This window comes from Rana temporaria, chromosome 5, assembly GCF_905171775.1.
Source record: "Rana temporaria chromosome 5, aRanTem1.1, whole genome shotgun sequence".
NCBI lineage: Eukaryota > Metazoa > Chordata > Amphibia > Anura > Ranidae > Rana > Rana temporaria.
In genome coordinates, this window is record NC_053493.1 from 315,116,706 (window position 1) to 315,131,140 (window position 14,435).

Here is a 14,435-nt window from a genome sequence, read left to right on the forward strand (position 1 = left end):
CTGGCCACTTACCTCAAAATCCACGTCGCCCTGGATGCCGGCCGCCGTTCGGGGATTTCCGTCAGCAAGTTTGCACCTGCGCAGTGCTTGAAGGAACTTTCCCGATGGCTGGAACCATCTCAGCGCATCAGTTCGCGCATGCGCTGGAACTTCCATGATACATGGAACCAGCACGTCAGATCACCGGTTCACACAGGGGCAACATGACTACCAGCACGACTTTGGGAGGCAACTTGGACACGACTTGAGTATGAATCATCAGGCAACTTACAAGGCAACTTCAAATTGCCTCCAGGACAGTACAAGGCAACTTCAAGTCGCCTCCAGGACAGGAGGCTTTCCAGTGGCCAATCAAACAACAATCCGCTCTGTGGGAGGGAGGGGGATGGAGGGGTTTGCCTGAGAAATGCATGTTGTTATCTTCCTGTATTGTTGCTTCAGTTAAGACAGTGATCAGACTTCTGAGGCAACTTCCATTGAAATCAATGGGTACAAGTTGCCTAGAAGTCGGATTGAAGTAGCACAGGAACCTTTTCTGAAGTCAGAGCGACTTCAGTAGTGTACATTATGACGGCTCCATTTACTTCCATTCATTTTCTCAACCACACGACTTGGGGCAACTTCAAGTCGGATCCCAGGTCGCCCCTGTGTGAACCGTCTCTTACGATCTGGATTTGTAACACAAAAATCACATCCTAGGTCACATTATAAACATGCAGACAGATTTATATTCTAGTAAAATAGCTGTTGATTAAAATGAAAACAGAAATCATACCGCTGCAAATAGACCATAGCCCCGAATGGCAATGGAAAGTTCCTTGTTGGAAGACTCCATTTTTCTAATGATCTTATAAAACTGCTCCATAAAGAACTGCAGCTTGCTCTTGTGAGCTTCAGCATCATTTGTAACCACAAGTGCTACCTAAAAGAGAACAGTCAAAGCTTGAATGTGGTCAGGAATCACACAGATACAGACTAAATACAAGAAAAGAAAGACAAGGCAAGTAAGCAACACTATCCCAGAAACAAGAATAGACAATATACTTTATGACATATGGATACAAAATAACATTATATTGGCAACACACTGAATATAGACGTGGGTTTTATTGGAAAAGAATGTCACGAGACAATTTATTTGTGTGAAAAGGTCTGCATGCTCTCCTATGACAGGCTGCAACATTTTTTGCCTTTGTCTCAATGTGATATATAGATAAGAAGGTGCTTGCATTGGTATTGCTAGTAAAAGGAGATAGGAACAGTACACATAAGCCTCACTGCCAATAATGCCTATTAACAAATATGTAAAATGGTGAGTCAAAGAGATGGTTACATTTTGATCTGAGGTCAGCAGCCTGAGATGACAAGAATGATGCCATTCCTAAAAGGTGATTTTTATAAACAGCTTACCTGTAAAATCCTTTTCTTGGAGTACATCACGGGACACAGAGCAGCATAGTGATTACTATGTGGGTTATAGAGTCTACCTTCAGGAGATGGACACTGGCACTCTCAGACAGGAAGATCCATCCCTATATAACCCCCTCCCATACCGGGAGTACCTCTGTTTTGTAGCAAGCAATACAAATACCAATATTCCCCATAAGAGGGGCAGGAGCTCTGTGTCCTGTGATGTACTCAAAGAAAAGGATTTTACATGCAAGCTGTTTATAAAAAATTCCCTTTTCTTTATCGTACATCACGGGACACAGAGCAGCATAGTAATTACTATGTGGGATGTCCTAAAGCAATGCGGGGAGGGAGACATTCAATCAAAAAAAGGACAAATAGGTGCCACCAGACGCGAGGATCTATATGGCAGCCTGCAGAACTGCATGCCCAAAGGCCATGTCTGCGCGCCTCCTAACATCCAACTGGTAACATTTTGTAAACGTGTGGACTGACGACCAAGTCGCTGCCCTACAGACTTGGGCCATGGAGACCCGATGCTGTGCCGCCCAAGAAGCACCCATGGCTTTAGTGGAATGAGCCTTAACCGAAGCCAGAGAGTCCTTCCCCTTCAGGCCATAAGCTTGAGAGATTACCTGCCGAATCCACCTAGCAATAGTGGATTTTGACGCAGCCTGACCCTTCTTGGGCCCGTCTGGCAGAATGAACAATGTATCAGTCTTCCTAATCTGGGCAGTAGCCGTAAGATAGACCTTAATCGCCCTTCCTACATCCAAGAATGTAGCAACTTCTCTTTCCCAGAACTCGGATTTAGGAAAAAAGACGGAAGAACCAGATCCTGGTTCAAGTGAAAGCTCAAGACCACCTTAGGCAGAAAAGTTGGATGAGGCCGTAAAACGACCCTATCTTTATGAATGATCAAGTATGGCTCCTTACAAGAAATGGCTGCCAACTCTGAAACCCTTCTGGCGGAAGACATAGCAACCAAAAACACCACTTCCTAGATAGAAAAACTAAAGGAATCTGATCCAAGGGTTCAAAGGGCTGTTTCTGTAGAGCAGATAGGACCAATTTCAGGTCCCCACACGATGGGAGCCTGACCGGAGGGTTAATCCGTAAGACTCCCTGAAAAAAAGATTTGACCAGAGAGTGGGTGGCTAACGGTCTCTGAAATAGAATGGATAAAGCCGAGACCTGGCCTTTGATGGTGCTGACAGCTAGTTTCATGTCTACACCCTGCTGTAGAAATTCCAGAATTCTACCAATGACATATTTACGGGGGTGCCACCCCTTGGCCTCACACCAGGCGACATATGCCTTCCATACTCTGTAATAGATTAGTCTAGAAACTGGCTTTCTGGCATTAGAGTGGAGACCACAGGGTTCGAGAGCCCTCTCTTCCTTAAGATATAGGATTCAGTCGCCAGGCCGTCAAATTTAGCGACGGTGAGAAAGGATGGAATATCGGGCCCTGGGAGAGCAGGTCTGGACAGAGCGGGAGGGCCCAGGGATCTCCTACCGATATCCTGACAATTGGCGTGTACCACGATCTCCGGGGCCAAGCTGGAGCCACCAGAATTACCGGCTTGCCCTCCACCCTGATCCTGCGAAGGAGCCGGGGCAACAGCTGCAAAGGAGGAAAGGCGTATATCAGAGAAAACTGATGCCGTGAGCACACCAGAGCGTTCGTTCCGCAAGCCCACAAGTTCCTTGTCCGGGACACAAACCTGGGCAGCCTTGTGTTCAACCTTGATGCCATAAGGTCCACATCTGTCGTCCCCCATCGCCGGCAGATGTCCTGGAAGACCTCGGGATGGAGAGACCACTCCCCTGGAGACAACTGCTGGCGGCTGAGATAGTCTGCCTGCCAATTTTCTATCCCGGGAATAAATACTACCGATATGCATGGGACATGGGCTTCTGCCCAGGTGAATATCTGATCCACCTCCTTCTGGGCTGTTCGACTTCTGGTGCCCCCTTGTGGTTTATATATGCCACAGCCATGGCATTGTCAGACTGTATTCTGACTGGAGTTCCTCGCAACTCGGCCATCCAAGCTTTTAGGGCAAACCGAACTGCCCGGATCTCCAGCAGATTGATGGGTAGGAATCTTTCTGAAATCGACCATCTTCCCTGCTGGGACAACTCCCCTAGGACTGCACCCAACCCATTAGGCTGGCATCCGTAGTTACTATCCTCCAAGACACTGGACTGATGGATCTTCCATTCCGCAGATTTCGGGGTGTCAATCACCAACAAAGACTCCTCCGGACTGACGGAGACAGAATCATGGGGAAGTCTAATGCCTGAATCTTCTTGTTCAAGGCAGACAGGATGGCACTTTGCAACTTCCTTGAGTGGAACTGGGCATAAGGCACTGCCTCGAATGCTGCCACCAGCTTTCCCAATAATCGCATGCAGAGGTGAATGGTTGGTCTTTCTCTGCCCAGAACTGACTGAATAACTTCTCTTATGGAGTCGATTTTTGCTTGCTGCAAAAAGATCCTCTAGTGGTCTGTATCGAGGTGCATACCGAGGTATTCCAGCCTTCTTGTTGGTTGCAAGGCTGATTTGTCCTTGTTTATGATCCAACCTAGCGACTCGAGATACCGAACGGTGATAAGAACTGCTCGATTCAGGTTGAGGGCTGAGTGATCTACTGTATTAACAAAAGATCGTCCAAATATGCCATGACAGATTCCCTGGGTTCTTAAATTGGCTAGTAGGGGCGCTAAGACCTTTGTAAAAACCCGGGTGGCCGTGGCCAATCCGAAGGGAAGGGCCACGAACTGAAAATGGCGCTGGCCTACTGCAAACCGTAGGAATTTGTGATGACCTGGAAAAATTGGGACGTGAAGATACGCGTCTTTTATATCTATTGATGCTAGGAAATCCTTGCCATGCAAAGTGGCGGCTACTGAACGAATGGACTCCATCCGAAAGGACCGAATGTTCAGATACTTATTTAGGGCCTTTAGATCCAATATTGGCCTGATGTCGCCGTTTGGCTTCGGGATTATGAAAAGATTTTAATAGAATCCTAGGCCCTGTTCTAGAACCGGTACCTCCACAATTACCCCCTGAGATAAGAGGCGATCTAGGGATGTCAGGAGAGATGCCCTCTTTTCCGGGTCGCTTGGCACATTTGACACAAGGAAACAAGGAGGGGGAAAATCCCGAAACTCCAGCCGGTAACCTAGAGTGACCGTGGAGAGGACCCACTTGTCGGAGACCCTCTCCTCACAGATTTCTGAGAAAAACTGGAGCCTCCCCCCCACCCAAGAGGGTGGGGGCGCCCCTTCACAAGGCCGACTTTGGGGTGGGTTTGCCCGGCTTACGAATCCAGGGTCTTTTGTTATTTGGAACCTGTCCTTGTGACTTATTACCATTGCCTGGTCGACCTGGCGGCTGTCGATACTGCCTGGGGGTTGAGGGCCCCAGCGCCGGAGAGGCTGGACGTTTAAACGTGGGGCCTCTGAACTTCTTTTTAAACAGGCAAAAGAGTACTCTTCCCACTTGAGATCTTTTGTATATATTTATCTAGATCATCTCCGAACAACCTTTCGCCATGAAAGGGAAAACCTGTCAGGAGCCTTTTGCAAGGGGTTTCGGCCGACCAGTTTTTTAGCCACAAGAGTCTCCGCATATGAACTAGAAATAGCGAAAGACGAGATGCTTGCTGGATAGAGTCTTTGATTGCATCCACCGCAAAGCACAGGGCTCTAGGTAGGTCAGCCAACTCCCGAGGCTGCTGAGCTGGCATATCCTTTAGGACCTGCTTAGTTTGGTCCTTTAAAGCCTGGCAAATGCCTATGGCTGCTATAGCTGTCTGTACCACCGCCCCTGCTGTGGCAAAGAAAGACTTCAATAAGGTCTCCAACCATTTGTCGACAGGGTCTTTGAACATTTGGACATTGTCAACAGGGCAAGTCAAGGTCTTGTTAACGCATGAGATAGCCGCGCATCCACTGCCGGGACAGACCATTTCTTAGAGAATTTTTCTTCCATCGGGTACAGAACTGAGAACCTTTTAGGGGGAATAAAGATTCTATCTGGACGCGACCAATCCTAATAAATCAGGTCCTCTAACAGAGGATGGACAGGGAAGAAAGAGTTAGTCTGTGGGGCTTTCAAGGAACCCAAAGAGGATACCGCGCTAACCGGCGGTTCTGGCAGAGGCAACTTAAAAGCTGAGTGTACCATGTCTGCTAGGGACTGAATCCAAAGCTTCTCGGCTTGGGATGCTGAGAAGGGTTCCTCTATGGTTGATCCTCAGAATCTGACCCTTCCAAGTCCTCGCCTGCTTGATCCCCTGAAAATTCTATCTCCTCTGGAGAGAAATGTTCCATAATCGGGGACTGCAACCTAGGAGAGGGGGACCTAGTCCGCTTCCTCTCAGGTAAAGAAGCGGCAATTAATGCTGCTAATCTCTGTTCCAACCCCCCTAGGGTGGAAGCCAACACTTTCTCTGTTACAAAGACAGGAGCTGGTTGACTAGGGCCAGCAGCAGCACCCAGTGACTGCAATGGCTAGCCCTGGGCACCAAACTCTGGTCTTTCAGGGGAGGATGGCGCCGCTGAAGCCTGGCCCAGATCCTCAGAGCCTGATGGGGAACCCTTTTGCTTGTTTGTATTATTAGCATTTTTGGCAGTGCCTGTCCCCTTGGGAGCCATTATACAACTCCGAGGTACTCCGCTGTGGAGACAACTGACTGTCACAGCTGGCCAGGAATCAAGCTAGGATCTGGGGCAAATACCGGGTCAATCTAGGCAAAAAACTAAAGCTGCTAGGGCCGTCGCTAAGCAAGAGCTGAACTTTTAAGGCTGATTTGCTGCAGCGACCCTGGCTCAAGTGTTAATTCTGCTAGGAAAGGCTGTAAGGTACTTGCTTCTGAGCAGCGTGTTCAGACTTGAGCCGAGAGCTCCTGAACAGGTGTATGCCTGTAGTGCTTGAATGTCCACCAAACCGGTCACCCATGCGGATTCCAGACCGACCAGGGAAGCAGTCTTACACTGCACAGCGCTCTGTGTCACCCCCCCCCCCCCACTGCCTGTACTAACCGGCCCTTATACCGCCATCCCACTCGTCACGGACGCAGTGGAGAGCGCTGGCACGCTGCATCGCCACCCCCCGCCGCAGCGCCACTGACGGCTACTTCCTGGATCACGGGCGCGCGCTTACACGCCGCGGCCGATGGCGGGAACAACAGAGGGGAAAACCGCATGCAGGAAAGAGGGGGACAGAGCGCTGAAGGGGGGACCCAAAATGCACTCAGGCTGAAACCAGGAGTGAGCCATCAGAATGGTAATGTCTCCTCTATCTCTTTACATGATGTACACCAAAACCCTTTAGCAGATGACAGGAACCAGCCAGGGGAGATGTATGGGTGACAAAACCATCCTGTCTCAACAAAAATAGTGGTGAGGTTGCCAATGCATAGAAGCATAATACAGGCTAGACCCATAGTCCCCTAACAGGAGACCTACTGTCAGACCAAGTCCCGTAGGTACCTCTGCTTACCTTTCCACGCCGCAGGGTATTGCCAAGCAAGAGGTCCAGCCTTCACCCTTCACCGTGGGCTTTGTCTCAGACCTACAGGGACCATGGCAGGAACACCTCTCCCCTGGACCTATATAGAACCCTGGCGACAGAAAAAAAATTGGTCTTTGGTATTGACCAATGTACTGGAACCCAGGGTCCAGCCCTCAGAGAGAAGCATTATAGGCAGAACCTCGTTCTTCATACCGAGGCCGGGTAACCTCCACTTTGGCTATGAAGCACCTTGGACGGATCTGGTTACATAGCTTTGCCCAAGCCACAAAGGACCCAGAGCATAGCTTCTTCAAACGTGACCAACACCTAAGACACTGGCGAAAAAACTGAGGTACTCCCGATATGGGAGGGGGTTATAAAGGGAGGGAACTTCCTGTCTGAGAGTGCCAGTGTCCATCATCTGAAGGTAGACTCTATAACCCACATAATAATTACTATGCTGCTCTGTGTCCCGTGATGTACGATAAAGAAATATGGTTTAAAGAACAGGCACTTTATGCATCAAATGCCAAAAGTGAAACCTGAAACACATTCTTAACCACCACCGGCTCTCCAGTATGAAGTATACAAACAATGGAGACACGTGCACAGTAAAATATTGTGTACCATTATTGAACATGCAGTGCCTGCATTCTTTGCTCGTTCGTATTAGTCAACCTCACAGGTATCCCAGAACACCACCTAACATTAGGATTCCAGTTAGAATACTATCCCATTGCTTAGATTTTAACAACAAATAACGTAAAGTGCCCTACCATTTCATATGCTTTTTTTAAGTCAGATTTATTTTCGCATATTTTTCATAAGTAAAATAAATAAATATTTTGTCAAGAAAAGCAATTAGAAAATAAGAAAAAAAGTAAGATCAGCATAGTGTGAGCATGTAGGACAACATTAACTAAAGAATGTACTATTACTAGGGTTTATAAAGAATCATCAGAGCCGACAGGTTTGAATACAGGTGTCAAAAGAACAAGTCATGGTGGGATACATATGATCTGTCCAGCATTTCTTGAAGTGATGCTATATTTTAGTAGTGAAAACGTATTGTATTTTAAAACTAGCATCCATAACAACCAGTGAATAGCTAGTTGTTAAGGAGCCAACACCTGCTGCATCCCTAACAAAAATTACTTTTCTGCGAATCAACGGGATTTCCCGCTGACAGCAAAATGTAAACAAAAGAAAAGCCAGCAAAAAAACAAAAGAAAAAAACAAACAAACACAGCATGGGGGTCCTTCCCCAATCTATACCAGGCCCTTTGGGTCTGGTATGGCTTTTGAGGGGGATCCCACACAAAAATTAATATCAGACCCTTATTCGAGCATGCAACCATGTCAGGAAAGGGGGGTGGGGGTCTGGGAAGGGTCAAGCAGGTGCCCCCCCTCCTGAAACATACCAGGGGTGACTTGTGAGGTAACTGGCCCAGCATGCCCTAGTCGATGGGGGTAGGGTCACCCATAGATGTCTCCATGTGACCCCACCTCTTGGTTTATTTAGCGGCAGGTGGGCAATGAAGTGGTCAGTCGGCAGAAGCCAAGTGTCAGGTGCTGATAGAGCTTTTTTTTGCGGGTCAGAGGCTAGCGTTTATTGTGATTGACAGTGGATTTACTTTTTTTTTTTTTTTTTAGGAGGAGGGGTTTTAATAAAGGGCTTGTCAAAAACTGCCTCTGCTTTTATTTTTTTTTACTTCGCCCATGTATTTATTTTTGGTGAATGAGTAGTAGTACTATACTCATTCACCCTGGGGGGGGAGGGCAGGATACAGGGGCTTACAGATTCTGATCAACCCCATGCCCTCACAACCAACAGGCCTGTGTTGGGGACAAAACATTGAGACAAAATGATTTCTAGCAGGTAATCCCCTCCCATGTTGAGGGCATGTGCCCTTGTATGGTTTGGGGAAGGGGGGTAGGAGGCGCTTGACACCACCCCACCCCCCCACTTCCTGGCCTACCGGAGTGCATGCTCAGATAAGAGAATAGTATGGATTTTAGTGGGTCCCCCTCAAAAGCCATACTAGACTCACGTTGACTACCATGATTTTATGCATTTCGGTTTTTGCTTCTTGAGGTGAATACCGCAAAAGGGAAGGTGAAATTAAATTTTCTGTATTGCATGCGATAACTGGGTATTAGTGAATTGGGTTTAGTGGACTGAACCCACTATTCACAAAGCCATGCGATTAACGTGGATTGCTCTTAAATCGTTTTAAATGTTTTAGTTTCATATTGCCTGTGTTTTTTTTTTAGATAGTAATAAAAAATAAGATGGAATTTGAAGGGTAAATATCAAAAATGTATAAGGATTTGCAGACCTGTAGACAATTTCTCTATTTTATCAACACAAATATCTTAGTTTTTTGTTTTTTTTGCAACCAGCAATGTATACATATACACACACACAGGGGTTTCATATATGTATTTTGTGGTTCACATAAGATTTTAGACAAGAAAAATGGATAGCACAGAAATGAGTACACAGGAATTGCAAAAGAAGTGCTATATCAGGAATACAGTAAAACCTTGGTTTGCGAGCACAATTAGTTCCAGAAACATGCTTGTAATCCAAAGCACTTGTATATCAAAGCATTTTTTACAGGGTATAAAAGAGAAGAGAGGCACCTCTAAGTGTAGCAATACGTTTCTAAATGTACCTTCATTAAATGTAACCATATTGCTACACTTAGAGGCTCCTCTCTTCTTCTTTTTTTTACTCAGTTGTGACATGACGCTACTCTTATATCAAGACATCGCTTGTATATCAAGGCAAAATGTATTAAAACATTTTGCTTGTCTTGCAAAAACGATCTCAAACCAAGGTTTTACTGTAAAGCTGTTCCTCTTTATTAGCATTAGCTGAAAGACTAAAGGCCTTCTTATTTATTTGCTTCAAATATGAATAACATTGTGTCAATAAGCTGAAAACCTTACTTGTTTTAAAAAGGACTCCAAAGCTATAAGTGCAAGTCTTTTCATTTCATGATTGGAGTGGCCGCACCACTTGGACATTACTTCGAAGAGGGAGAGATAGTTTTCTATGAGGTAGTTACTGAACTGGGAAGCGTGTAAGGCCATAATATTTAACCCAGCTAAAAATAAAAACAGACATAACATTAATTACAAATAAAAAAAAAATGTCATTGCTTCAGTTTTACTATGTTTTTTAATCAGATTTTTACCATACATACAAACGCAAACGTTTAACAAACAACATACAAAACCAAAGTTAATGGTTATACAGTGACGTCAATGTAATCAACGAGTATAACACTAGCTACATCTTGTAAGCATATGGGTACCAAAAGATTACCTCAACTTAAATTATACAGAATTTTTCGTGCTGCCACTATTTTAGCTTGCATTGTAAACAAAGGTTCAGAGTTGTTTCAAATACACTGTAAGAACAGATATATATATATATATATATATATATATATACACACATATACACATATACACACATACACATATACACACACACACACACACACAAATAGAAAGGAAACCAAACCTGCACAAGTTGACCCAAGTATGTTTCTTCTCTAAATAATATGGAGCACAGTATGCCTGCTGCAATGTGTTCATATTAATACAGTAATTGTAGGGTACATACCATTCAATCATAAAGAGAGCAACTTGTGTACAGTCAGATAGAAAGAAGCTAAGCCAGGGATTACATGGGTTTTCAAACTTTCTATGCTGATATATTCGTTTCGTCAGGAAATTAGGATGTTGACCTGATTTTTCCACTCCGTAACCGTGGGGGAGCTAGGGGACATTCATTTTTGTGCAATTAATTTCCGTGCTATATAAAGCAAAATAACAATAGGGGCCATCGTCTCAGCAGGCACAGTAGCATTTTCAAACATGTTAAGTAGTCATATTTTGGGCTCTAGTGGCAAGTGACCTAACAAACAAGGATTTAAGAGATACAATGTCTTGGCACTATCTTTGGAATTTTGGGCATCTTTATATCATATGGATAAAGTCTGATGGACCACAATCACTCTTGGGACACAGAGCCATGTCTCTAAAGTTCTTTTTGGAACAGGTGTGATAAACTCTATTTGGGATAAAAACTTGGGTGAATATTTACATTGGCGATAGGGACGCCAGAGCGAGTGTTAGAACTTGGTCTCAGGTGTTTCTCCAATAATGAACCAAGTCCCCCTTCCACCCTAGCTGAAATATGAGTGTGTGCGCATGTAACTCAGCTATCAAAGTTCCATATAATTAGAAAATTAGTGAGTTTTTTAAATCAGTTTGTGCATGTACTCATAAAATCAGGTTTTTGACTACCTACTTACTTCTGTTTAGCTCACACTCACCGAAGGCACACAAGACCTGTCTCCCTTGAGAAAAAAACTTGCCCTTGGACAAGTCTAAGGAAGCTTGGGAACACATCTATAAACCACATTCACAAGGGCTCTGTAAATGTTACGGTCCAGGAGAATGCCTATAAGGTTAAAACGCGATGGTACACTGATACGGCTTCACAAGTTATTACCTTCAGCTTCCAACATTTGCTGGAGATGCAGCTCGGACCTGGGCACATTATTGTATATCTGGTGGGCTTGCGTGCTACTCCAGACGTAATGGTCCGAGGTTCACCGCATGATCTCCTCCATCACTACTCTTGCATTGGACTACACTCCAGCCCCCATTTCTACCATACATCCCTCCCACGGAAAGTGTTTTTTCAAATCCCTAGCATTGCATATGGTTAAAGTCTTTTTTTTTTTTTTTTTTTTGGTTAAAGATAACAAACATGTCTAACTTATCTGCTCTGTCTTTATATGCAACATATGGTTATCACTGAAAATGGAAATAATTGACACCAGTTTTTTTATTTTCCCCCTTGCGTTTGTTTATTGGGTTGTATTTTTGTATTATATACATTGAATTGTACAGTTGTCCTATATAAACCCTTGGCATAAAACTCAATAAACCTTTGTTTAAAAAAAAAAAAAAAGAAGACCTGCTCTGTGCAGTGGTTTTGCACATAGCAGCCCAGATCCTCCTCTTCTCGGGTCTCTCCCTGGCACCTCCCTTCAGTCGAGTGTCCCCAAAGCAAGCAGCTTGCTATGGGGGCACCCGAGCTGAGTCGCTGCTCTGTGAGTCCATTGAGACACAGAACTGCACCTCGTCCCCACCCCCTCTCTCTCCTCTTGGCTCACTGACATGGATTAACAGCAGCGGGAGCCAATCATAATGGAGAGTCCCTGTATGTTTTGCTTATTTTACTGATATGCCGCTCTATCGAATTTTTGGGAAAACGTACATTCCTTTCCTATTTTCCTCATTTGTTGTGATGTTGTTCAAGACCCACTGTTTGTTTCTGTATTGTATTTCAATAATTTTTTTATGTAAAAAATAGTGTCCTTTTAATTTATATGTATGGGCTTGAGTTGCTAAGGCGTGTCTCAATTTTAGGTGTGACCCTCATACAATTGGGATAGGTATCCTATGCCTCTTTCCAGCCACACCCTGAAACCTTGTATATTATTACTGAGAGGAATTTGCCTATATATATATAGTCTAATATATCAGCTGCAATATATACATTGATATACATTGATACAGCATACAAGCTACATACATATATAGCCTATCTTTTATATAACATTAGTTAGGGTTCTTCTATATGTAGGGAAAATTACTGTCTTTTAAAAGTATCTTACAAAGAGAGATGTTTTTGCCGATGTTTGCAGATGTTATGTGACAAGTTCATATCAAGATAGCAATGTCTGGAGATGCATACAGCTGAATTGCAGAACTAGTCTGTACATTGTACAAACACCTGCCAGGTTTAGGCCACATATCCTGGGATAAAAGGGGTGACATTTGCAGTAACAAGAACTGTGGTAGATGTGGTCATGTTAAGGAGCTATTGTTTGCGTCACAAATGTACCATGTTTTTTCTGTATCTTGTACTTCGTATAACCTCTGGGTAACTGGGAGTTTTTATAAACTTGACATTTGATTGGATAGTAGGGTGTTAGGCTAAGGGGTGGTTTTGGGAGGTATAGGAAGATTTTGTGGTTTAAGGTTATAAATTGTTGGGGGCGTGGTCTGGAGCTGCATGTAGCAGGACGTGCAGAGTGAGAGCACCGCTCGAGACATATCCTTTTAACCTGATCCTGGGGTATATTTTCCGAACCAAAGACCACCTGAAGGCTCCGGACACCTCACTGACCTGCAGACTACCATATCTCCACCTAAGAGGTCCGGGGCTTTGGCTAAATTTCGCCACGATGGGCATGATACAGAGGAGGAAGATGGCGCCGACCAGCCTCGTGCGGAAGGGGCCCAGGCCTCAGAGGACACAGTCAGAGTACTGGAGGCGATCGCTCTCTGCCAATCCACCCTCACGTCCAGAATCAAGGAGGTGAAAATCGACATCTCCCTGATCCGCCAAGATGTCCAGAAACTCCGTGACCGGGTGACCGAAACCGAGCGCCGGGTCGGCCACGTGGAGGAAGGCCTGCACCCCCTCCAGGTTACTACTGAACAGCTTCAATACCAGCTAAACGCGGTCCTGTCCAAGCAGGACGACATGGAGAACCGTGTAAAAAGATGTAACCTGCGCTTCTTGGGCATACCCGAGAGAGCGGAGGGCACTGACCCCCCTACATACCTCGAGAACCTGCTGATCAAGTCGTTCGGAAAAGAGAGGCCTTCTCCTCGGCGTTCGTGGTGGAGCGCGCACACCGCCTTGCTGCAAAACCCCCTCCGGCTGGAGCCCCGCCGAACCTTCATTGCCAAATTCCTCAATTACCGGGACCGCAATGCAATCCTCAGGCTTACCCGGGAGAGAGGTAACATCCCCATTCGGCAACGTACATGTGGCGGTGTTCCCGGACTTCTCGGCCAAGGTCCAGAAGAAAAGGGCGCACTTCACTGAGGCCAAGAGGCAGCTCTGCGCCCGCCATCTCCCGTATGCAATGCTCTTCCCGGCACGGCTTTGTGTGGTGTGCGAGGGAAAGGCACAGTTCTTTGAAGACCCGCAGGCCGTCCTTTCTTGGCTGGAACATCGCGCTGCGGCTGACGTGGCCCCGGCTTAGATCCTCATCACCCTGCCTGCCGCCTCCATCGACTCGTCGCTATCGTGGACCTTCGCTTCACGGACATCCTGCATACCTGTGCCCTTCTACAGAACCGTGAGTTGGTTTGTGGCGCCTCTCTCCTTCATGCACCTTTTTTTTTCTTCCCCCTGCTGTGCCCCTGGAAGGTGCCCTTCAACACCCCTGGACTGGGATGTGTGGCGCTGTTTGTCCCCCCCGTCCCCGTGGTTATTCCCCCTATTTTTTACACCCCTTTTTTGAGTCTCGGGCGGCTCACCTGCGCCCACATCCACAGTGACTATATAACCCCCCCCCCCCTGCACAGTTGTGCGCTTTTCAGTTAGGTCGCCCGACCCCACTGGTAACATGGCACCTGCGCCATCCAAGAACACTCAACCTATGTTT

General features: G+C 45.9%; 1 protein-coding gene across 1 annotated transcript in view; it reads right to left on the bottom strand.

Annotated features, from left to right (window-relative positions):
- Positions 1 to 14,435, bottom strand: part of PRKDC (protein kinase, DNA-activated, catalytic subunit) — a 677,570-nt gene that overhangs the window by 569,472 nt on the left and 93,663 nt on the right. The window contains exons 10-11 of the mRNA XM_040354170.1: positions 9,898 to 10,055; positions 776 to 922 (exon numbers count right to left, since the gene is read on the bottom strand). Of these exons, the coding sequence (XP_040210104.1) occupies positions 776 to 922; positions 9,898 to 10,055 (305 nt within the window). The remainder of the gene's footprint in view (positions 1 to 775; positions 923 to 9,897; positions 10,056 to 14,435) is intronic.